This window comes from Urocampus carinirostris, chromosome 20 (assembly GCF_059441175.1).
Source record: "Urocampus carinirostris isolate Australia breed hairy pipefish chromosome 20, RoL_Ucar_1.0, whole genome shotgun sequence".
In the NCBI taxonomy this organism is placed as follows: domain Eukaryota; kingdom Metazoa; phylum Chordata; class Actinopteri; order Syngnathiformes; family Syngnathidae; genus Urocampus; species Urocampus carinirostris.
The window spans coordinates 11,251,863-11,278,596 of record NC_142368.1 but is presented as its reverse complement, the minus strand read 5'-3'; the positions used below and the strand labels follow the sequence as shown (position 1 = coordinate 11,278,596).

At 42.7% G+C, this 26,734-nt stretch overlaps 1 protein-coding gene across 3 annotated transcripts in view; it reads left to right on the top strand.

Moving 5' to 3' along the window:
• The window catches only part of scara5 (scavenger receptor class A, member 5 (putative)), an 81,169-nt gene that overhangs the window by 5,995 nt on the left and 48,440 nt on the right, over positions 1 to 26,734 (top strand). For all 3 annotated transcript variants that reach the window (XR_015848317.1, XR_015848316.1, XM_088325445.1), the window contains exons 2-3: positions 1,979 to 2,097; positions 9,704 to 9,832. Coding sequence is in view for 1 of the 3 variants with exons in the window: in XM_088325445.1 (XP_088181571.1) it covers positions 1,979 to 2,097; positions 9,704 to 9,832 (248 nt within the window). In the remaining 2 variants the exon portion in view is untranslated. The remainder of the gene's footprint in view (positions 1 to 1,978; positions 2,098 to 9,703; positions 9,833 to 26,734) is intronic.

The following is a 26,734-nucleotide window of genomic DNA, read 5'->3' as shown; positions in this document are numbered from 1 at the left end:
GCTGCTTTTTGTTCCTGATTTGCCTGATTCTAATTGCATTTATAATATAGAAAAGTATGTTATTACTATGTTGTTACAGTGTTATTATTATGTTAATACCAGGTAGTGCAGTGGTTAGCACATTCACCTAACACGATAAAGGTCCCCGATTCGAGACCAGGTGAAAACGGCCTGGACAGGGATGGGCGCCACCAGGCTGTACTTGCCAAAGACACACCCACAGGAAATGGTGCCCCTACGACCGTCGTGGTTAAGGAAGCCAACCAACTAATTATTAGAAGACAGATACTAAAATAAACACAACCACTAAAACATTGTTTTGTAAGATACTCATCAGGTCAATGATTTTTCATACCAGCTAGAAATCAAAATCCCTAGAAAATCACAATGACCCATCACGTGTTATTTTCAGAACCAGGCAGCAAGCTACTGAGGTCAGGCACTACATTGACAACCCATGATTTAAATCAATATCCATCCATCCATTCATTATCTGTACCGCTTATCCTCGGTAGGGTCGCGGGGGTGCTGGAGCCCATCCCAGCTATCTTCGGGCAGTGGGTAGGGGACACCCTGAACTGGTTGCCAGCCAATCGCTGGGCACACAGGGACAGACAGGTCACTCGCTCATTCACACCTAAGGACAGTTTGGACCGACCAATTAACCTGACATGCATGTTTTTGGAATGTGGGAGTGCCCGGAGGAAACCCACACAAGCACGGGGAGAACATGCAAACTCCACACAGGAAGGTCCGATACCATGACCTCAGAACTGTGCCGCGGACGTGCTAACCACCTATCCGCCGTGCTGCCGTAAATCAATATCGTTTCATGTAATGAATGAAGTTTTTTAAATACGAGAAATCGTTATGTAATACACACTGTCCCTTTAATTTTTGTCCAAATAGCTTTCTATCCACCATAACTTTCAAATAAATTCCCTGAAAATCAGACAATGTGATTTTCTGCTTTATTTACTCATTTTGTCTCCACTGTTTGTGTATACATATATTGTGTGCAGGGTTGGGTAGGGTTACTTTAACTGGATTACTTTCAATTACTTTTGGATTACTCCAATACCAGATATGCTAATAAAAGACAAAATAAACTAAATATGAATAAAATGACTCCATTTTGTGCAGGCTTGGGGAGTAGCGGAACACATGGCACGGCAAAAATGATGTTGGCAAGCTGTTTGGATTTATTTTCATTTTGTTTCTGTGGCATTTGATGTTTGTTTTGCCGGAGATCAAAGAGATCAAAGCCAGGAGAGAAAGCTTACCACGTGTTGTGAGTCATCAATTAATTCATATTTAGTTTCTTTTGTCTTTTATTGGCATATTTGGTATTGGAGTCATCCAAAAGTCATTGAAAGTAATCCAGTTTAAGTAACCCTACCCAACCCTGCGCACAATATATGTATACACAAACAGTGGAGACAAAATGAGTAACCACTATCTCCACCGCTTATCCTCAGTAGGGTCGCGGGGGTGCTGGAGCCCATCCCAGCTATCTTCGGGCAGTGGGCAGGGGGACACTGGTTGCCAGCCAATCGCAGGCCACACAAGGACAGACAGGTCACCGACCAATTAACCTGACATGCATGTTTTTGGAATGTGGGAGGAAACCGGAGTGCCCGGGGGAAACCCACGCAAGCACGGGGAGAACATGCAAACTCCACACAGGAGGTTCGATCTCATGACCTCAGAACTGTTCCGCACACGCGCTAACCACTGCGCCGCCGCCATATTGTCTTTTCTCATGAAGTAACCTTCTATATTCAAACATATATTATGCGTTTCTAAATTCCGAGGGATATATTTCTCGAAGACCACCAAACGGAGGCCAGGTTAAGCACACAAATCCGACCCATCTCCGCCTAGACGTCCCGCGTTTTGTTTTGCTTGGACCTTCATCCGAATTCTATGCGACTTTAATCAAAGCGTCATGGTGTGTTTGTGTGCATTTGCATCCCAGCCAGGAGATGGAGAACAAGGCCATGTACTTGAGTACCTACGAAGAGAGGGAGAGCGTGTCCATGTACGAGGACGCCTACGAGGGACATAATTTGTCCAAGCTTAACCTGTGCGATGAAGGTAAGGAAGAAAAAGGAGAAGAACCCTTAGATCAGGGGTGTCAAACTCATTTGAACTCGGGGGCCACGCGATAGAACAAACATTCTGTTGGGGGCCGGACTTGCAGATTAAAGAGAAAGAAAAAGAGAGGTAAAGAAATAAAGAAAGAGGGAGGGAAAAGGAGAGAGGGCGGGACAAAGAGAAAGAGGGAGAGAGTGTGAGAAACAAAAGAGATAAAAACTGAAGTCGTGAGAGAGGGGGAAAGTAAGGGAGAGGAAGAAAGAAATCCAAAGAGTAATAGAGAGACAGAAGGAGAGAAAAGAGAAAAAGCGCGAAGGGTATGAGGAGAGAATGAGAAAAGAGACAAAAGGAAAAAAGGGAGAGAGAGAAAGAGAGAGAGAGAGAGAGAGAGACAAAGAGAGAGAGAGACACAGAGACAAAGGGACAAAGATGAGAGAGAGAGACAAAGATGAGAGAGAGAGACAAAGATGAGAGAGAGAGAGAGAGAGACAGAGAGAGAGAGAGAGAGAGAGAGAGAGAGAGAGAGAGAGAGAGAAATACAAGTACAGTGTCTTTGTTCGAGGCACCTGGCTTTGGCAACATCAAGTGGACAATTTTCAACATGCAGCGTGTTTTTCTCTTGCGCTTCTCTGAGTGTTGTCTCGCCGGCCGGATCCAATCCCTTAGCGGGCCTGATCTGGCCCGCGGGCCGCCTCTTTGACACCTGTGCCTTAGATGATATTTCTGAAAAAGGCCAGAGATAAAGGGGAAGTTTGTAAGCAAATGAACCCTTGCAAAGTGCAGTTTATGCAGAAGTGGCTTCGCTTCTGCTGTGCGTAAACATTTTCTGGGTTAAATGAGGCCGAGACTGCGATACGTAAACCTAACTTTTCATAAATCAAGCAGAGGATGCGGAGATCTCCAATTTTTACCCCAGGCATATAATCATTAAAGGGACAGTGTGTATTGTTTTAGCATATTACCGTATTCGCGCGATGACTTATCAGTCGAAAATATCGTTGACCACAATCGCAAAACATTGGATGAAACGGGAATCGAACTCGGGTCAAGGTGCAGAGAGCGCAGAATCCTAACCACTGAAACCCCGGTTATATAGATAACCTTCGAAAAGGCATGAGCTATGATCTTATTATTACAGGGGACCAGGGTTGTGTAGGGTTACTTTAACTGGATTACTTTCAATTACTTTTGGATTACCCAGATACCAATTATGCTAATAAAAGACAAAAGAAACTAAATATAACTAAAATTATGACTCACAGCACGTGGTAAGCTTTCTCTCCTGGCTTTGATGCATTAGTAGAATACTAGAATTGGAAAAGGTGCATAGAATACAAACTACAGAGACTCAAAATGACCAAATTGCACTTTTTATTATACCTATACTGTCAGGAACCAGAACAGGATCAGGACCCAAACGCGTGACGTTCTCACACAAGCCTTTTATTTTACGGGGAAAGGGGAGTCATGCACGTTAGACAGCGGTCTAGCGTGGTAAGACAGAAAGCCAGAGATCGACGAGATCGATTCCAATTGCCTGAGTTGATATCGGACGGATGGGATCGATACTGGACAGGATGGGACAAACAGACAGGAAAGATAATGAAACAAGATATTGAAAATAAACAGGATAAACAAGACGGGAACGAACACTGGAGAGAATAATAAACAGGACAAAAATAGACGGGAATAAAACTGGAAACCGATATTAAACAGGACAAAAATAAACGGGACTGTAAATACCAACAGGAAAACAGGACCGAGACAGAACCCACGTCTTGCGGGGCAGAGGTTCGTTGAAAGACTGATAAAGTTCTCGTCCTGACAGTGGCTTTCTTATCTTAAAAGCACATCATGTGTTATTTAGCACGACCTAGTGGTAACAACTTCATTTATTTAAAATAAACAATATTGATTTGAATAGTCAAGTCATGTTTATTTGTATAACCCTTTATCACAAGGAGTCTCAAATGACTACAGCATCCCCTGATCTAAAACCTACATGTGTCAGAACCAGAACAGGAGGAAGTCCCAGATGCCTAACGTTTTCACACAAGTTTTGTTTTAAGGGAATGGGGCTGTCATGAGCGTGAACAAAAATGCCAGTGATTCGGCGATCGCTGGGCGGAAGAAGTAAGACAGAAGTCCGGCGTGGAAAAACAGGAAGCCAGAGGCCGACAAGATCGATACTATACTGTATACCGGACAGATGAAGTCGATGCCAGGATCGATACCAGATACACGAGCAGATACCGGACAGACGGGATCGATACCTGGCAGGACCGGACAGACAGGATCAATACCAGACCCTGGAGAATGGAGTCAGATATCAGACAATACCGGATACTGAAGACTGGTGCAGGATAGCGGACAGGATGAGACAGACGGAATCTATCCCGGATACCGGAAACTGTAGCAAGATATCAGACAGGACGAGACAGACGGGATCGATACCGGACAGGATGGGATAGACAGGATCAATACCAGATACTGGAGACTGGATTCAGATATCAGACAGAAAGGGACAGACGGTATCGATACTGGATACTGGAGACTGGCGCAGGATATCGGACAGGATGAGACAGGCAGAATCGATACCGGATACTAGAGACTGTAGCAAGATATCAGACAGGACGAGACAGACGGGATCGATACTGAACAGGACGGGACAGACAGGATCAATACCAGATACTGGAGACTGGAGTCAGATATCAGACAGAATGAGACAGACGGTATGGATACCGGATACTGGAGACTGTAGCAAGATATCAGACAGGACGAGACAGACAGGATCGATACCAAACACTGGAGACTGGGGTCAGGTATCAAACAGGACGAGATAGACGGGATAGATACCCGATACTGGAGACTGGAGACAGGTATCAAACAGGACGAGAAAGACAGGACAGAGACAAAACACACGTCTTGCGGGTGCAGAGGTTTGTTGACGGACTGACAAAGGGTGAGTGAGAGCACTGAGCTTAAACAGGAGGGAAGCCAATCAGGCAACGAGCCGCAGTTGGTAAAATCTCGAAGAGGGCAATGGGCAACCGTGACAACATGAGGGCAAGGAAAAACTCAAAACCTCAACATGAGGTAAATGAAGAAATAGAAATAAAAAATCCGTGAACTTTTATATAAACATGCTTTTTTTAAAACTCTCCCAGGTCGAAAAGTTTCTGTTTATTTTTTATATCAAAGTATTACACAATACAGTGACATCTAGTGGTTATATAATACACACTGTCCCCTTAAAGCTCAAGTAAAATTCTTAGCTCCATAATTAATCAAAGTCAAACGAGTTCTAGTTGTGTAGTGAAAGTCCGTCTCTTTTTAGAGAACCGGCTTTTTCGGCTCAACTCATCAAAGAGAGCCGCTTCTCAAACGGCTCACTTGCTTTGATGCATTATATTACGAATTATTATGTTGTATAAAGAAGTTAAGAAAAAAAGGATGTATAAAAGGAGAAAATGAAAAAAACAGGTCTGAGGTTATCCCTTTAATCAGTATATTACCAAAAATAATTTAATAATAAAAATGAATTCATAATTTGAATAAGAAAATGTATTATTCTACACGTGTGTTGAAGCGAACGATTCGACAAAAGAAAATAAGCAAAAGAGTATAGAATAATAAGGTTATTTCAGCAATATTATTTTGTGTAATAATGTTATAGTGCGGTGGTTCACACAAACGTTGTTGTGAACTAAAAAATCTGAAGTGATAACTGATTTTTATTACCAATAAACTGTGATGATTAAAACTGAATGAAAATATAGATTTATATTATATATTTGTCACCGATTTACGATTTCAACCTCGATAAGACTAAATTTTGGGGACCCATAGATCTCTGTTGGGACCCATAGATTTTTGAGCATGCGACCCGTCACTTTTCACAGGTAAAATGAACACTGAAATCATGTTCTAAATCAGGGGTGTCAAACTCATTTCAACTCGGGGGCCACACAATAGAACAAACATTGTGTCGGGGGCCGGACTAGTAGATTAAAGAGAAAGAAAAAGAGAGATAAAGAAATAAGACAAAGAGGGAGGGAAAAGGAGAGACGGCGGGACAAAGAAAGAAAAAGAGAGAGAGAGGGAGAAACAAAGGAGATAAAAAGTCGTAAGAGAGGGGGAAAAGAAAGGGAGAGGAATAAAGAAAACCAAAGAGAAATAGAAAGACAGGAGGAGAGAAAAAAGAAAAGAAAGCACGAAGGGTAGGAAGAGAGAAAGAGAAAAGGAAAAAAGGAAGTTAGAGCAAAAGAAGTTAAAAAGATACAGAGAGAGAAAGAGACAAAGAGCAACAAAGGAAGAGAAAAAGAGACACAGAGAGTGAAAGACAGAGACAGAGAGTGGGAGAAAAGGGGTGGAAAAGAGAGAGAGAGAGAGAAAGAGAGAGAGAGAGAGAGAGAGAGAGAGAGAGAGAGAGAGAGAGAGAGAGAGAGAGAGAGAGAAAGAAATACAAGTACAGTGTCTTTGTCCGAGGCACCTGGCTTTGGCAACATCAAGTTGACATATTTCAACCTGCCGCTTGTTTTTCTCTTGCGCTTCTCTGAGTGCTGTCTCGCGGGCCGGATTCAATCCCTTGGCGGGCCTGACCTGGCCCGTGGGCCGCCTGTTTGACACCTGTGTTCAAAATCTTAGAAAATGTGTTTTTTAAAGTACTCATTTTACCAAACGGGTTAGTCTATGCTAGCCTCCATTAACCCACAGACAATTTACATTAGGAGGAAGTGAAGCTCTTTTGCCTTAAAAGTGAACTTCCTTTAAATGTTTGCGTGATGCCAAGTTGTCGTGTCATCTTGCCGACTTGCCGAGCTCAGCGTTTTTTGCTACGCTATACGTTCAAGTTTTTGGGACGCATGCACGCAAAAAACCACAGCTGTGTTTGCCTTGCACCACGTGAGCGTATTCTGGGATTTGTGTGTGCGTGGGTTAAAGTTCAAAAGGAATTGAGGCTTTTGGAGGTCATGTTAGATTTTGGGGGGTTTTTGGGTCACGGGAGGGAAATCCTGGAAGTCCGAATTGGACGCCCACAGGGGAAAGTTTGATGTCTCATCTCTCATTAGCTGCACCGTTTATCCTCAGTAGGGTCGCGGGGGTGCTGGAGCCCATCCCAGCCATCTCCGGGCAGTGGGCAGGGGACACCCTGAACTGGTTGCCAGCCAATCGCAGGGCACACAGGGACAGACAACTCGCTCGCTCATTCAGACCTAGGGCCAATTTGGACCGGCCAATCCACCTGAAAATGTGGGAGGAAACCGGAGTGCCCGGAGGAAACCCACGCAAGCACGGGGAGAACATACAAACTCCGCACGGTAAGTCCAGTAGCTGGATTTGAACCCACACAGGAGGTTCCCAAGCCCTTAGAACTGTGCCGCACACGCGCTAACTACTGCGCTGCTCAAAGTTTTATGTATTTTTAATGATTCAATCATGTCACGGTTGTTATCTATGGTGGACCGATCCCGACATCCATCCATCTATTATTTGTACCACTTATCCCCAGTAGGGTCGCGGGGGTGCTGGAGCCCATCCCAGCTATCTTCGGGCAGTGGGCAGGGGACACTCTGAACTGGTTGCCAGCCACTCCCAGGGCACACAGACAACCATCCACTCGCTCATTCACACCTAAAGACAATTTGGACCGTCCATTTAACCTGATATGAATTTTTTTAGAATGTGGGAAACCGGAGTGCCTGGAGGAAACCCACGCAAACATAGGGAGAACATGCAAACTCCACACAGGATGGCTGCTAGCAGGATTTGATGTCAGGAACAGAACGGAAACAGGACCCAATTGCGCTTCTCACAAGTTTTATTAAAGGAAAGAGGAAGGGCTGCGCCCACGGTCTGGCGTTCGCTAGGCACGGGAAGCGAGTCGAACTCAGTTTGTAATCCGAACATGGAAGTGAATCTTCCGTAGCGAGCGATGGTGTCAAGGCCGGAAAACCAGGTCGATGGCCGGGACAGTAAAGCAAAAACGTGGTCAGGGTCAGAAATGGGTTGTAAGCCGGGACGGGAGAGCAGACGTGGTCGGGATCAAAACGGGTCGTAGCCGGAGACGGACTGGAGCAAAACTGGGACAGGTTGGAGTCAGGGTCGAAAAAGGCTTGCCTAGGTATACACTGGTTCGCAGATGGACTGACAACAGGGGACTGACAGGACAGGGTTCAAATAGTGAGTTGGCGCCAAATGAGCAGGCACAGCTGAGTCACATCAGTAATCATGACATTTGATCACATGACCTCAGAACTGTGCCGCGGACGCGCTAACCCTTCATCCACCGTGCCGCCCCAATACCGACATACAGGAGAGTAGACGTGGTCAGGATAAAAAACGAGTCGAAGCCGGGGGACAGACGGGAGCCAAAAGAGGTGGGAGTCAGGGTCGAATTAAGGCTTGCCTAGTGTTAACTGAGGTTCGCAGACGGACTCACAAAAGGGGACGGATAGGAGTGGGTTTAAATAGGGACAGGGAGCCAATCAGAGTCCGAGGCAGTTGGTGCCAATGGAGCGGGCACAAGTGAAGCATTTCGGTAATCATGACATTGACATTAATAATCGGAAGATATTATCTTGCACTCTGTTATTACGTGCGAAACACAATTGATCTCCAGAATGTATATAAAATTACGTGTTTTTTTTAAACCGGAAGTGATAAACTTTTACATAAACAGAAACCCAATGCTATCGTTCGAGCGGTTTATTCACGAACAAAGTGTCACGAGGAGACCGGACCAGAACGGAAGCAGGAGGCAGGAAGGGAGAACTCGTTTGCGTTGACAATCAAAACTTTTATTTAGCAAAATAAAAGGCGTCCAAAACTCAGGCACAAAACAGAACAAAAACAGGCTTTTACTCAAAACGTGAAAACACAGGTTTCCTCCGAATCAAACAAAACAGGACAGAGCAAAACAGAACGGAAAATGCAGACAGAAAATGCAAATGAACCAGCACCCGCAATACCCACAACCCACCCTTAAGTAGCACACACGCAATTAGCTGATCTACTACAGCCGGTGCCCAGGGGGCGGTGCCAGCCGGTCGCCACGGCGACCATGCTCGACACGACACAAAGAGTTTTGAGCTTTAAAATAAAGCACTGGAAGACTTAAATGCTAGTCTCGAGTCAAGTTTTTTGTTGTTTAAATTTGCAAAAGCGGTAGATTATTTGGAAAAATCATTAAAAATTTTTAAGAAGAGAAAAGCGGTAAACCGGCGGCATAGTTGGTGAGTCCAGTATGCATATGACAAGTGTCAACAGTGTGTTAAATTTAGACTTATTTGTTTCTTTTTCCACTTAATGGGACTTGGCCCGATGAGGAAGAAACAGGAAACAAGATTACATTTTTCTTCTATTGAACACATAGATCAAACTCTTTTCAAATTTGTTCCCTGAAGAAACTAATCTCATGTTTTTAATATGCATAGCATTCTTGAGGGCAGACAAAAACAGGCCAACATCCAAAGCAAACTTCTAACGTTCTGCATTTGATCGCCAAACATCTCATTGTATTGGCTGTTAGCTGTTAGCCTGTGGCGCTAAAAATGTATGGATTGACTGTTGTTTTGCTTTTTTGGGGTTGGTGGGACCTGATCAGGTTCTGGAAAGCGACGCAGGAAACAAGATCAGTGTTGCACTCAACTGAATACTTTGGCGGCTATCAAGTACGCCATCGTTTCACTCTATGTGCTGGTGCTGCTCACTATCTTTGGACTTTGCCTGGCAGGTAAGGTGTTTTTTTTTCATTTTTGCTTGCACCACAATGAGAAAAAAACAGACTTTAAAACTGAGTCAATCCAAATCACACTGTTACAACTGTTCAATAGCAGTGTTACAACCGTACCCTGTACTTGGTACGGCTGTAACGTTTTGTATCTCTCTGTTTGAGAGACCGTCACATGAAGCTACTTAGCACTCGAACATTGATGTCTACTTGTGAAAGACAAATAAAGGTACAATGTATAAAAGTTTGAGAGCAATAGATTAGAAAATGAGAAGGAATAAAGGAAAATATGTTAGAACTGTACCCGGTCTCCCCTATATGCAAACTATGTAAATGGTCTGCATTAATATAGCGCTTTTCAAGTCGATGAAGACCTCGCAAAGCACTTTACAATGTGCTTCACACTTACCCATTCACACATACCGATAGCAGCCTCAGCTTATCGGGGACATTAGGGATTCATTTTCTTGCCCAAGGACTCTTCAACATAAAATACAGAGGTGCCGCCCCGGAACTATGTTGGAATTAGACTCATTACCTTAACTGTTCCAGGGCATATTACCAGGGTTGGGTAGGGTTACTTTAACTGGATTACTTTCAATTACTTTTGGATTACTCCAATACCAAATATGCTAATACAAGACTAAAGAAACTAAATATGAATCAAATGATGACTCGCAACACGTGGTAAGCTTTCTCTCCTGGCTTTGATCTCTTTGATCTCCGGCAAAACGAACATCAAATGCAACAGAAACAAAATGAAAATAAATCCAAACAGCTTGCCAACATCATTTTTGCCGTTCCATGTATTCCGTTACTCCCCAAGCCTGCACAAGATTTTGTCATTTTTTGAAATCCTTTTAAAAAAAATCTCATTGTGTTTATTTTTTCCAAACTGTTACTTTTTCTTTTTTGCTCTCTATTAAAATTTTTCCTTTGTTTCTTTCTTTTCTTTTTTTCTGGCTTTTTCTGAATTTTTCCTTCTTTTTTTCTTCCTTTTTTTTTTTCTCAGCTTTACACTACTTTTTCATTTTGGTATTTTTTTTCTCTTTTGTTCTATTCCCCCTTCATTTAAGTCATTTTCTGCATAATTTTACATAGTATTTGGTCATATAGGGATGAAAGAAGCAAAAACAGCCTGAAGAGCCATTTAGGACCCGAAAGAGCCGGTTCCTTTTAGTGAGCCGAGCCAAAGAAGCCGGTTCTCAAAAAACTTTAAAAACTCACACGCGCAGCTTAGAGGGAACATTGCGCTGGATAGATTTTCTTATGCGCTGAGAATGTGCAGGCAGTGCGCAGTTTAGAGGGAACACTGGTTATGACCGAAAAAACCCGATCCCGGATACAAGTGGCTGAAATCAGTTTCCTCCGCAAAAACATTTATTTTGAGAGATGTTAAACATGATGCTACAAAATACATACGAAAGAATGTCCAGGGACATCCATTCTGGTTTTCTGACTTTTCTACAACCTCACATTAGCCTTGGACCCCCAGAAGATTCTTGGATTTCTTTTCTCCCATATGTCTGCGATCAATAAGTTTACACATGGAAATAGTTTCATGTCCATCTCTAGTTTCTGTGAACATGAGATCAGCCCGATCTAGCAACTAAGGACTTCTACACACAAATCGCACGCACATGCAAAAGGTGCACCTGAAAATAGGGGTTCATGGTGGTAAGCTCATTTCCGTGATACTGAACCCGTGTGCTGTGCTATAGCGTGAAGAACACACACATAGAATAAACAAGTCATGTACAGTGTAAAGTGAAATGCTAACAATTTAAAGAAGCCCGTGCTTCAATAGTGGGGCCACACTTTGGAATGTGAAGCCTCTCCACCACCCACATATTTTGTAAGTTCTACATAACACTACATTTTCACATGATGTACAGTCTGTAACATTCTACTTTCATAACGCTCGTTTGGGGTTGAGTTCCTCAGGGAAATGTTTGAGGCCCACTGTAGTTCTCTAAATCCACACATCCTCCCTAATTCCTTAAGTGGGTGTCTCCTCCCTCACCTCTGTTAGCAACCGCTGACTTCTTCCATAGTGAGTGCTCATAATGAACTCGCATTGTATTTTGTGTATTTGTATGTTTTTAATTACAATTTGAATGTGTTTTAGTGATCAGGAAGATGTTTTTTTATAGATACTGTATACAGGGTTAACTAAGACGATTTAGAGCAGGGGTGGCGAACACGCGGCTCTTTGCCTCATCATTTTTTCTATATACTGTGGCTCTTTGCCTCGTTTCCTGTTTAGTTTTTGAAATCAACACAAGAATAATACTTGTTGTATTGTAAGGAGAGGAGTGTGTTATGGGAAATAATTTTGTTTTTAATTGTGTGTGTTTGTGTGTGTCTGTCTGTCATGGCAGGTCAGTGCCTGGTGTGGCTCTTTGACTCTTACAGTTAAAAATTTCGGCTCTTTGTGTCAAACTTGTTCGCCACCCCTAATTTGGAGTGTCCGGGAACAGATTACCGTAAATTCCGGACTATAAGACGCTACTTTTTTCTCAAAAGTTCAACCTTGCGGCTTATTCAGTGATGCGGCCAATTTATGTCATTTTTCTAACAGCCGCCAGCGGCGCTTGAGTACAAAAGGTAAGATTTAGACCGGTGGAATATATGCGCCGAGGAAGACTGCGACTTCTTAGCTTGTGCACAAATTAAATTAGCGTAGACATATCCTCATCATACAAATTGCAAAAGAAAGTCACATGACGCAGCTTTCAGGCTAAACGCAATCGAGCAGTTCGATAAAGAAGGAAACAGAGCTACTGCACGTAAATTTTACTTTGCGTGCGTGAAGCTAGCGTGTTTTTAAATAAAGAAGCGTGGGACGACATCTATATGACAAAGTCTCTTTCCCATACTGAAGGAAGACGACTTTGATGATGTCAAGTATAAGGCGGAAGATGAGGATTATGATTTCTACACGGTATGTTTTTTTTAACAGCCTCGTTTACTGTGTTGCGAGCGTGTTGCTAGTAGCGTTTTGCTACCCTTCACAGGCACGGTTTGGGATGAAAGTTATAATATTATTATTAAAGCTTTGAAAGCTCTCTCGTTGTATCGTCTTTCTTTGTCAATATGTGTAACCATGTATAATATGTATTTGCAACTGTATATTTTTGTAATGTATTTATTTTAGAGACTTACTCTGACATGTTTTCCACGGGCAAATCAAAAACAAGGGACGAAAACAACGGGGGCTGACGGGAAGTAGAGTAAAGGTGAGACGTGTTTGTGGACGCAGCGGACAATAGTGGATATATATTTTTCCCACCCTTACCTTTGGAAATATACATTTTTATTCCTTGGATTATTTTCAACGGGACCCGGACTCTGCACGTCTGCATCAAACCTTAACTACCGGTATCATTTTCAGTTCATTTTGCCGACTGTGGTTTTTGGACTGTGTACTTTATATTCATTTACAATCGCAGGACTCAAAGTCGGGTTTGAATTAGTTTGGTGATTGTGTTACATGTTTTAATGTGGGTGCATGCGGCTTATATACAGGTGTGGCTTGTGTAAGTACAAAAGTGGTTGTCCTCCTAAAATGTGGTGGGTGCGGCTTATGATCAGGTGCGCTCTATAGTTCGGAATTTACGGTAATTCGTTTTCAGTTATTCCTTATGGGGCAGCTTTGTTTGAGATAGAAAAAATCCTAGCCTCGAGCTCAATCTAGGAATTAAATCGATACTTTGTTCATTGGGTGAGCGAGATAAATGAAACCATACTTTAATTAATGTCGAGCTAAATATGGAAACTACGTCTCCTTTATGTAATTGCTTTGCTCGGGCTTGTGAAAAGAATGTTTTTTTTTTTTTTACTGTTCATGTGAACAATTCATTTTGATTGATCCAAGCAGCAAACGTGTAATAGAATGCAGTTCTCCGATTGGTGTGAGTGTACAACGCTCTTAAAGTGACGTCAACATTTTGCAATTTACACAAAAATCCTCAGAGCTATCCATTCATTTTCTGCACCGCTTATCCTCACAAAGGTCACAGGGACCCTGGAGCCCATCCCAGCTATCTGTGGGCAGGGGAGACTCTGAACTGGTTGCCATCCAGCCACATGGCAGACAACCATTCACACACTCACTCATATCTAGTGACAATTTGGACCCCGGCAATCAACCAGCCATTTTTGTTTTTGGTATATAGGAGGATCTTTTTTATCATTTACAGGCTCGCATAGGCTAAAGGGGCGAAACAAAGCCTGCAATTGGCCGAAAAAGATGAATGTGAATCACACGTTGGGTTGCACTACGGCATAGAGAAAACATTTTTTACTAAATATTTTACTCTCCTGGATTTACTACACTCACGGTTGTAAGAAGACCATGGTTACGTATCATTATTGAACGTGATGGCTGCAAGAGAACTTAGGTGAGCTATGCGGCTTTATATTTTCCCAGTATCTTGTTTCAGAACGATCTTGATGTTTCTGTGATGAGTCTATTTTTAAACTCAATTCAATTCAAAGTGTTTATTGTCATATGCACAGTAAAGAACCCCGTTTCCCTGCACAATAAAATTCTTACTTTGCTGTCCACACAGTTGCCAGCAAAAAATAAAATGGAAATTAAGAAATGTTTGGCATTTCTTGAATTCCAAGACTTTAACCTTCCGAATGATATTTGGAACGATGCATTTGAGTGATTGGTGACATGGTACAGACACTGTTTCCGTACATGTCTGAGACACGTATTTGTTTCTTTGCAAGCTTTCGGAATGTTAAAGTGGTAAGAAGTTGGACTGAACTATCTGACTGTTTTGTTGATGTTCCCATTGTAGCGCCTTATAATCCAGTGCGCCTTATGTATGGAAAATATAGGACCAAATACTATTTTTTGGGGGGTGCACCCTATAACCCGGTGCGCCTTATAGTGCGGAAAATACGGTAATAGAAAAAGGACAGAGGCCGCTAAAGTCTTACCACGATCATGGCGAATGAACACTGTATCACATATCCAGGATTTGATCCAAAAAGGATCCAATATTTATTTATTCGGTTGACATAGTTTCCGTGGAGCACCTCAGGCAACCTTTTTCTGGAATTGTCGCAATGTTTTTATCCACTTATGCGATGTATATGAAGTTACATGTTATATTACTCCTGCTGTGTGTACATAAGGATTCTGTGATGTGATTAGGATGGAAAACCCCGGCTTGGTGTCTATACTTCCTCGTAGCCAGATCTTGAATGTATGTGTGTGACTTGATGGCTTTTCACCTTGAGCGAGGGGCCTCCTTGCAAATGTCAAGGGAAGCCAAGACGATGGAGACATTGCGGACAAAGTGTGTGTGCGTTTCCGTCCGTGAGTCTACGTGTGTAGTCCAAAGGTATTTTCTTATTTAGGACTTTTAGATGAGCTGCCTGTAGAACAAACAATCAAAGCAGCTTATTGTGTGCCAAGTGGCTGCAGCACTGCTCCCAGAACCCCCCTACTTCCAAGCCCCCTTGTATGCACACTCATGTAAAAAAATGCCCTTGTCCGTTTGCCAGTTTTCCCCCCCCACGGACTCTTGTTTGCTTTTGGATTGAATTCTCACTTGACTTATCGGGGTGCTGCAGTATACAAGCCCCGAAGCCTGACCCTCCCTGAATTGGCCCCTTCAGGACATGTCTTTTTTAGAATCAAAGTTAAGTGTTGCTTGGAGTGATGCAAAGCAGACATGCCAGATAACAGTGAGGTCTGATCAAGAGTAGCAACCCCAACAAATGTATTTGTCGTAACGTCAAAGGTCAGATTACCAAAGGTGAGGCAGGATCTCCCTGGCCGCTCTTGATTCTGGCTTAAATTTACTGTAGAAACACTAAAATAGATACAAATCCAACCCTACTACCTTGCCATGCTACGTGTCATAATTCTGTTAGAGGAAGAAAAAGAAACCAAAATGTGTTGTCCAAAAAATAAAATAAGACATACCGTAAAATCCGGACTATAGAGCGCACCGATTATAAGCTGCAACCACCACTTTTTAAGTGATTTGCCACTTTTGTACTCACACAAGCCGCACCTCTATACAAGCCGTGTGCGCATGCATTAAAAATTCTCACACAATCACAAGTTTAACCCAAACCGGGCTGTAAGTTCCACAATTGTAACTGAATAAATAGTAGACTATCTCAAAACCACAATCGGCATCATGAATGGAAAATGATACCCGTAATTAACGTATGATGCAGACTTGTAAAGTCCGGGTCCCATTGAAAGTAATCCAGGGAAACAAAATGTATATTTCCAAAGTTAAGGGTGGGAAAATATAAAATATTTATCCACTATTGTCCGCTGCGACAACAGACAGATCTACCGGTTACTCAGCTTTACCCCACTTCCCATCAGCCCGCGTTTGCTCCGCCCCTTCTTTTTTATTCGCTCGTAGAACACATAACAGAATAAATCTCCAAAATAAATACATTACAAAAATATACAGTTGCAAATACATATTACACATATTTATGAAGAAAGACGGTACACCGAGAGAGTTTTCAAAGCTTTAATAATAATAATATAACTTTCATCCCAAACCGTTCCTTTGACACGCTAGTAGGATCACGCTCGCAATGCATCAAACGTGTCTGTCAAAAGAAAGCATCCCGTAATTGTGAAATTCACGGTAGATCGTCCTTAACTTCCTCCTCATAACTATCGCCATCAAGGGCGTCTTCCTCATTATCGGAACGTACCTTTCCTTTACAGACAATGTATGTATGAACTTAGAGGTTGCAGTCTTTCTTGGCGCACATATTCTACTGGTCTTAATCTTACCTTTTAAACTCCAACGCCGCTGTTGGCCGTTTGAAAAATTACATAAATTGGCCGCTTCACTGAATAAGCTGCAGGGTTTAAAGTTTGGGAAAAAAGTAACGGCTTATAGTCCGGAATTTACGGTACTTCGCTGCCAGTTCTAAGATGATCAGATAGACATTTACTAGGCCGCCTTAGCGTATTCCCATATAAGGGGATGTAGGCCACATGAGGCAAAAACAGCTTTTAATGACTTTTAGAGGGATTTTACAAATAGTTTCTCTAGCGGGGTACTTATTTTAAAAATGGTGTAGTCCACAAATTTGCTTGCTTTGAGTTTTTATTTGAAATGAGGACTCCAAAATATAAAAATCAGTAGATGTTTCACAGTAAATTGACATAAAGTCACAAGCATTTAGCACAGTAAGTATCCAGAACAGTGACTGAAGATAACAATGAACAATTCAAACATGCATGGTTCAAGTTCTCCATTTATTTAAAACCATTAATTACTTGTTTAATGTTGGCAGAATCGTAGGTCTCGCTATCACCCTCTGCTGTGTTTTCATAGTCTGTATGATCTGTTTCATCCGTAAACAACCTTCCTCCCTCTAAAGTTGAATATGGTCACGTGACGAGGCTGCAACATTTGATTGGTTAAACATGGAAGAGCCTGGGATAGTTCTGCATCAAAATAAATGTGCCTTAGCGGAGACAGACAAACATGTACTTAGGTAGGGAGGATTTACCCTAAATTCCGGACTATAAGGCGCACCTAATTATAAGCCGCACCCACCGCATTTCGGGAGGAAATCCGACTTAGTATATACACAAGCCTCCAATACCAAATATGCTAATAAAAGACAAAAGAAACTAAATATGAAAAAAATTACTAAATTTTGTGCAGGCTCGGGGAGTAAAGGAATACATGGAACGACAAAAATGATGTTGGCAAGCTGTTTGGATTTATTTGTATTTTGTTTCCGTCGCATTTTATGTTCGTTTTGCCGGAGATCAAAGAGATCAAAGCCAGGAGAGAAAGCTTACCACGTGTTGTGGGTCATCATTTGATTCATATTTAGTTTCTTTCGTCTTTTATTAGCATATTTGCTATTGGAGTCATCCAAAGGTAATTGAAAGTAATCAAGTTAAAGTAACCCTACCCAACCCTGCCTGGAAATAACTGCTTTGGTGATTGACTCTGCAGCAGGACTGAGTAAGGCAATGCGATGTTCGAGATGTCGTGATATAGGTAGATTAGAGATTTTGTTGAATGGTGTAAAGTTGCAGGAGGTAGATGTTTTTAAGTACTTGGGATCGTATTTGGCACCAGGTGGTGGTTCGGAGTAAGAAAAGGGTGGGTGAATGGTGCAAGGCAACGGGTGTGCTGAACCGATTGTTCAAACAAAGACATCTGCGAATGGATGCAAAGCGAGGATTTGTTGAAGGTGTGGTGGTACCCACAATGATGTATGGCACAGAGGCATGGGGTTTGAGAGTAAATGAGCGTAATAGGTTGAATGTCACGAAACGGAGCGGGAAACAGGAAAAAAGGACCCATTCGCGTAGACGTACTCACAATTTATTGGGGGAAGGATGAGGAGGGTGCACACACTCGATCCGGGGATCGATTGTCGCGGAGTGGATTAGAAATCCAAACAAAAGACGAGTTGTCAAAAACAAACAAACGGATCAGACCAAAAACAAAACAGGATCGAATACGGGCAGATTCACAGAACTAGGCATTTAACAGGTTTTAACAGAAGTCTCACGGAGTTTAACCAGGTTACCAGGTTTAACAAACGTTCCAGCAATGCACAGTACAAAGGAGCGCGCTTAAGTACTCCAAGAGCAACCAGTCCAATGCGTCTCAGCCAGTGTCAAGGGGCGGGGCCAGCTGGGCGCCATGACAACCGTGCAGGACATGACAATGCATGTCTTTGAACTATGATGTTTGCGTAGTATGTGTGGAGTGACACGACTGGATAGGTTAGGGAATGAGGAAATAAGGAGATCAACTGGTGGTGAAAGAGCTTGCTGAGAGGGTTGATAAAAATGTTCTAAGATCACTCTCTAGTTCTCATGTTGGGCAGTCAATCGAGACCAGGGTGGGAAAACTACGGCCCAAAGCAAGAATCTCCAAAATTTAATAATAATATGTATAATGGTAAAACAAAAAGTACTTCTAATAAAAATGTGTTGATATCGTGCCACTCTTCTCCCCCGTGTCATGATTACTGATTCGGGGCACCTGCAGCTGCCCCGTTGGCGCCAACAGCCCTGGTCGCTGATTGGCTCCTTGCCACTTTTTAAACCCCCTGGCTCCCAGTTACCAGCGTCAGACCGTCCTGCGAACCTACGCTTTTGCTAGGCAAGCACCGAACCCTCCGACAATCTCCTGCTCTGTTTTCTACTGCCTGTTACCTGTTGCCGACCTGTTTCTGGACCCGTTTCTGCCGTGCTCTTCTGTCCCGGCCATCGACCTGTTTTGCCCTGTTTACTGCCTGATACTTGTTGCCGACCTTGTTTCTGGACGCGATTACCACCATTGGTCCCCTGTCCCGGCTAATGACCAGCTTTCCTGCCACCCACGACTATCCCCGCTCGACACAGAAACGCCACTTCTGCGTTCCTGCCAACAGCTACCCGTGTCCGACGATCATCGGATCATGGAAGCAAGCACTGCTCTCGTTTTCAATAAAACTGAGTTAAACGAACGCTATAGGGTCCTGTCCCCGTTCCTGGCTTGTGTCACCCCGTGTGCCCAAAGTTCAAAAAGCTTGCTTTCTTTTCCTCTACTCGCCATTTTTGTCATGTATTTCTATTAATTATCAATATATTCATCAAATTTTATAAAAAAAATTGCATTTGATCTAGCTGTACTGCATAAAGAGGATTCCAATGCATATTATTCTATTAAGTCCTTAAAAAGGGATATAATTGATTACTTTGCTTTAATTCTAAGTGTTTGAAATATTAGATGGAATAGTCTATTTATAGACAAAACATAAATATAAAATATACATGTTAATGTATGACCGGTTCGGTGGCCTTGGGGGTAGGGCGGCCGCCCCGGGACTGGGAGGTCGTTGGTTCGAAATTTGGCAGACTCATACTTTGGTGCATGTTGCCTTGACACTAGGGGTTAATATTGGGAATTAAGTCACTTAATGGTTCCCAGAGACAGGTATTGCGATACATGGGTTGGCCGATGGGGCTGGGAATCCCCCGCTTTGTATCCCTCCCAGAAAACGGTCAAGAATGCAAAAATACTTCTTAATTTGTGCATGTTATACTATTCATAAATGCATTTCATTGCTGCTATTCGAAAAAGACTTTTCTCCATTTTTTATCATTTTTTATTTTTGTCTGAATGGAATATGCAAAAAATATTTTACAAAATTCCAGAAAAGAAAGAATGGTATACATCATGGGTTTTCCAACATGGAACCTCCGGCACCAGGTAGCCCCAAAAGGACACCTAAGTGCCCTGGAGACAGGTTCTGTAAATACTGTAGCTCAGCTGTCAAAAGCCAGAAACGGAGACAGGACCCAATAGCGTTCGTTAACTCAGTTTTATTGATAAAGAGAGAGAGAGCAGTGCTTGCTTCCACGATCAGATGGTCGACGGACACGGGTAGCAGGTGTCAGGAACGCGGAATTGGCACTTCCGTGTCGAGCGAGGATAATCATAAGCAGCAGAGATACTGGTCGATAGCCGGGACGGGAGAGCAAGAGCGGTATCGATTCCAGAAAAGAGGTCGGCAACAGGTATCAGGCAGAAAACAGGGCAAAACAGGTCGATGGTCGGGATGGAAGAGCAGGGCAGAAACTGGTCCAGAAACAGGTCGGCAACAGGTTTCAGGCAGGAGAAAACAGGGCAGGAAAATGTCGGAAGGTATGGAGCTTGCCTAGCTAGGAGCATATGTTAGCAAACGGTCTGACAGCTTCCTCTTGGAAGCCGGGGGTTTAAAAAGAGTCTTTGAACCAATCAGCGCTCAGGGCTGTGGCAGTCACAGGTGCCCTGAATCCGCAATCATGACATCAGCAGTGATGAGTCATTGTGATTTTCCAGAATTTGATTTCTAAATGACCTGACGTTTTAGTGGTTGACTGAGTCAATTTTAACCCAAACCATCTATTACAACATGGTAATTACATTATAACACTATAGTAATGCATTGAGTGCGTGTGTGGGTCGATTAATTCCCTTAATCACTAGGGTCGTGGGGGCACCATTACCTGTTGTGTGTCTTGGGCAATACAGCCTGGTGACACCCATTCCTCACCAGGCCAACAAATGTTTCCATTCGCTTTCGAACCGGGAACCTTTTGCGTGTTAGGCGAATTAGCTAGTTACTGCATTACTAAAAGTAACTTTCAGTTTCAAAAAGATTAGTCTACACTATCTTTTTCCCTCAAGTATTGCCCAAGTATCTGATTTGAAACTGTATGGGTACATACAAAACAATATTTTTTTCCTTCCCAGCCTCTTCAAGCCAATGTATCCCATGATCCGAAAGGTTTGCCCACCCCTGATCTAGATCCTCCTTATTTTCCCCTTTCTTTTTTTAATATGTAAACACTCACACTCTTAATTGAGGCACTCCAAAGAGTTTACACATGTTTAAACATGGTCCATATTTTGGAGTCAGGTATTTTTTGTAGAAATAATTTACATGTCCTTACACTTTTAGCAATGTAACCATTCCATGCGTGTACTCATAGCCAGGGTTGGGTAGGGCTACTTTAACTGGATTACTTTCAATTACTTTTGGATTACTCCAATACAAAATATGCTAATAAAAGACAAAAGAAACTAAATATGAATAAAATTATGACTCACAACACATGGTAAGCTTTCTCTCCTGGCTTTGCTCTCTTTGATCTCCGGCAAAACGGAGTAAATGTATTCATCTGATATATTTTTCCCACCCTTACCTTTGGAAATATACACTTTTTTCCTCGGATTACTTTCAACGGGACCTGGACTCTGCAGGTCTGCATCATACCTTAAGTACCGGTATCATTTTCCGTTTATTCTGCCGGCTCTGATTTTTGGTCTGTGGACTTTAATGAAGGACATTTAGTTTCAATCGCGGGACTTGAAGTCAGGTTTGGGTTAATTTTGTGTTTAGTTACATGTTTAAATGTGGGCGCATGCGGCTTATATACAGGTGCGGCTTGTGTATGTACAAAAACGGTTTTCCTCTTAAAATGTGGTGGGTGCGGCTTATAATCATGTGCGCTCTATAGTCCGGAATTTACGGTACTTTCAATTACTTCTGGATTACTCCAATACCAAATATGCTAATAAAAGACAAAAGAAACTAAATATGAATCAAATTATGACTCACAACACGTTGTAAGCTTTCTCTCCTGGCTTTGATCTCTTTGATCTCCGGCAAAACGACCATAAAATGCGACAGAAACAAAATGAAAATAAATCCTAACAGCTTGCCAACATCATTTTTGCCGTTCCATGTATTCCGTTACTTCCCAAGCCTGCACAAAATTTAGTCATTTTATTCATTGTCATGAGACCGGACCAGAACGGAGGCAGGGGGCAGGAAGGGAGAACTCATTTGCGTTGACCATCAGAACTTTTATTTAGCAAAATAAAAGTCGTCCAACTCTCAGGGACAAAAAAAAAAAAAAACAGGCTTACAGGCAAACAGGAACTTAGACTAGGAATACTAACAAAACAAGGTTTTACTCAAAACGTGCAAACACAGGTTTCCTCCGACTCAAACAAAACAGGACAGAGCAAAACAGAACAGAAAATGTAATGAGCCAGCACCCGCAATACCCACAACCCACCCTTAAGTAGCACACACGCAAATTAGCTGATCTACTACAGCCGGTGCCCAAGGGGCGGGGCCAGCCGGTCGCCACGGCGACCATGCTGGACACAACATTCGTATTTAGTTTCTTTTGTCTTTTATTAGCATATTTGGTATTGGAGTAATCCAAAAGTAATTGAAAGTAATGAAGTTAAAGTAACTCTACCCAACCCTGCTCATAGCTGACAACTAAGAGCTTTAGCGGTCATGTCAGTCACTTGAAAAAAGATACATTTCCCATGTCTGGCGTGGTCTCTAAGTATAAAACAGAAAAGGTGAAAAAGGGAAAAACAGGTTAGCGCTAACTCTCCACCATTTTAGTAACATGATAATGTGGTTTGAGGTTTTGAGAAATCATTGGAATCAAAACAGCGAAGCTGTAAGTAAGCAGCTGCCAAAAACAAAAGCCTTAAGCAAAGGACGGCCATAGTTAGGAATCCAATTAGTCATTTTAACCTTGATGATTTGTGATTGATGGCCTGAGAGAAGTTTGGCTCGGAGTCGTCCGTATTTTCACAAAATGAGAGTGTGTCTGTGTGTGATTGTGCGTGTGCATCTAAATGTGTTGTGTACCTTCCACTTGTGCAGCACTCCCACTGCAGAACCTTTGGACGTTCTCCAGGACCTTTTGTTGAGCAAAAAACTCGGCAGACATTACTGGAGGTTTTATGTTCTCAGAGTCAATTTAAAAAAAAAGTGTGCACTGCACGTACTTAACATGATGTTTTTTTCCGCCCCAGATTTGTACGTTACAGTGTATGTTTTCCCCAGATAGAGAAAATAAATTTATCATGAACACTCTACTGACTACAATACTGGGCAGCACGGCGGCGCAGTGGTTAGCGCGTGTGCGGCACAGTTCTGAGGTCGTGGGAACCTCCTGCGTGGGTTCAAAACCAGCTCCCGGCCTTGCTGGGCGGAGTTTGTATGTTCTCCCCGTGCTTGCGTGGGTTTCCTCCGGGCACTCCGGTTTCCTCCCACATTCCAAAGACTTGCATTTTAGGTGGATTGGCCGGTCCAAATTGTCCCTAGGTGTGACTGAGGGAGTGAGTTGTCTGTCCCCGTGTGCCCTGCGATTGGCTGGCAACCAGTTCAGCCCGATGATTGCTGGGATGGGCTCCATCACCCCCGCGACCCTACAGAGGATAAGCGGTCAACTATAACACGCACCCTTCACAGTGTTCATTTTACCTCTGAATAGTGATGGGTCCCAGGGACTCGCATGCTCAAAAATCTATGGGTCCCAACAGAAATCTATGGGTCCCCAAAATTTAGTGTTATCGAGGTTGAAATCGTAAATCGGTGAAAAATATATAATATAAATCTATATATCTATTCAGTTTTAATCATCATGGTTTATTGGTAATACCAATCAGTTATCACTTCAAGATTTTTCAGTTCACAACAATATTGTACATTATACAAAATATTATTGCTGAAATAATTATATGAATCTATATTTTCATTCAGTTTTAATCATCACAGTTAATTGGCAATTGTCACGGGACCGGACCAGATCGGAGGCAGGAGGCAGGAAGGGTGAACTCATTTGCGTTAACGATCATCAGTTACTTTTATTAAGGAAATAAAAGTCGTCCAACACTCAGGGACAAAAACAAAAACAGGCTTACAGGCAAACAGGAACTCAGACTAGGAATACTCACAAAACAGGCTTTTACTCAGAACGGGCAAGTACAGGTTTCCTCAAGTCAAACAGAACAGAATAATGCAAAGTAATGCAATGAACCCGCCACCGGCAATCCCCAAAACCCACCCTTAAGAAGCACACACGCAAATTAGAAAATCTGCTACAGCCGGTGACAAGGGGGCGGGGCCAGCCGGTCGCCACGGCGACCATCCTGGACAGCAGTTATCACTTCAGATTTTTCAGTTCACAATATTGTACACTATAAAAAATTATATTGCTGGAATATTTATAGATTCATGCAGTTTTAATCATCACAGTTAATTGGTAATACAAAGCAGTTATCACTTCAAATTTTTCAGTTCATATAGTCTTCGTGGTTTGCTGTCCCACCATAGTTGTAATGCCTTCTCAAGGTCCAATCCATTATCATCCTCCTCATAGCGTCACCAGGAATATAATTTAGTCCATTTTGGCAGAAAAGTCCTTTTCTTGCTAGTATTCTTTTGTTTATTTTCTTTCGTCGAATCGTTCGCTTCAAAACACGTGTTTTCCTTGCCTCCGCGATCTTCTGAAGAATTTCTCCGGCGTTTTTTCGTGCCGGAATTATTGCCATTGTTACCACTTTCTGTATTATGTTTCGACCTATTACCGACACTTTTTTGTTGATTTGCACCTAATACTAACTGTTTTTTCGGAGGCATACTTCTCTTTTACTCGACAACCGCCACAACAATGACGTCATCTCGAAGCGACAAGATCTCGTTTGCCAAAACAACAATGGCGGATCTGCCTAACGAAAAGTTTGGAGTGCGGTTAATCTTTGTTAAAAAAACAAAAAAAAAGTAATCGGGTAATAATGACAATTTGGTGTCAAAAAAGTTGCGTCCCGGGCACGCACGTTGATTTGGCCCAATGCGTCCCCAGCAAAAATGATGCGTCTAGGACGCAGGGACGCGGGCAAACGAGAACACTGGTTTAAGTTTTCATTGAAGGCGCTGTCCGGAATTTGAAAATATTCTACTTTCTGATGCCATCTTCTGGCTTAAATCATAATTGCAGCCTCTGTCAAGCTGCTTGTGTGGCGCCTACAAGTATGTGCATTTTTAAGATGCACTCAACTCCATCCATCCATCCATTATCTGCACCGCTTATCATCACTAGGGTTGCGGGAGCGCTGGAGCCCATCCCAGCTATCTTCGGGCAGTGGGCAGGGGACATAAATTCATCTTTTTTCATTGTTTTGGGGTTTTGGTTGGCGTTTGGACTGAATTTGAAAAAACTGTGAGCACTAGTATGAAATCACTCTCCAACCCACCTCCCTCGCTTCCCCCTTTCTTGCTTCCCAGTCCCGAACAGCTCTGATAAAAGTAAGATAACAGCAGATTGGCACAGTGAGAAAGAAATGAGGCTTTTCAAACTCAGTTGGGCATTGTTAACACATATTTTTTAGATAAAATATTGTGCTTTCAACTTTTTAAGGACACCTCGAACGACGCATCCCACCCTTAAAAATCAGCACAAAATCTTGTTTTACTTTTTCTCGTTTTTGAGCAACAAGAGTATGAGTATGGATGTTAGGAGGGGATTGTATGTGACTGTGATTGTGCCGACTGTGTTGTATAGTGCAGAGACTTGGAGCCTGAACGCAGATTTGAGAAGGAAATTAAATGTTTTTGAGATGAAGTGTTTGAGGAGTATGTTAGGAGTGACAAGATTGGATAGATTGAGAAATGAAATTGTGAGAGGCAGAACTGGAGTAGTAGTGGAAGTGAGCAAGTGTGTGCATAAGAGAGTACTCGGTTGGTTTTGACACATGGAGAGGTTGGATGAGGAGCGAATGTTGAAGAGGATCTACGGAGCAGAAGTACATGGAAAGAGACCAAGAGGAAGTCCGCGATTGACATGGATGGATGTTGTTATTAGTGCACTATAGGAAAGAAGTCTAAATATAGTGGAAGCTAGAGCTCTTGTTGGTGATAAGAATGAGTGGAGAGGTAAACGGATAGTGGGAGAGGTAAATGGATAGTGGGATGTTTAGATATGTTACCTGTATGATACGGCAGGGGTAAACCAGCGAAAGCTGTCGGACCCTGTTGTTGAACAGAAGAGTGTGTTTTGTCACCCTGACCCAAGTGACATGGCCGCTTTCTTGTGTCCCGTTTCATCTGGAGGGACGAAAGCACAACCAACTTGGATGCCGAGGTGCTTAACTAGTTTGGGTGTTTGGGCATTTGGGTTGGCCATGGTCCCCAAAAATGTTAGTTTGTGTGTTTTTTGTTACTTTTTCCCTTTTTTCATTTTCTTTGTTTTTGTGTTTGTGTTTGTCTTGCTGTCGGTCACCTCTCTCGAGGGATATGAACAGGGTAGATGGATAGACTTTTTCTCGGTTCAAACTAGATATTGTAAGTGACAAACGTTGAATACGTGCAGACGTAATCTATGACCACAATACCAACATAAAATTTGCAGTAGCTCAGGAGGTAGAGCACTCGTCTTGGGATCAAGAGATCGCGGTTCGAATCCCGGCTCCTCCGTGTTACATGTCGAAGTGTCCTTGGGTAAGACATTGAACCCCTAATGCCCCTAATAAGCAGGTTGGCGCCTTGCATGGCTGCACGGCCGCTATTGGTGTGTGAGTGTGTGTG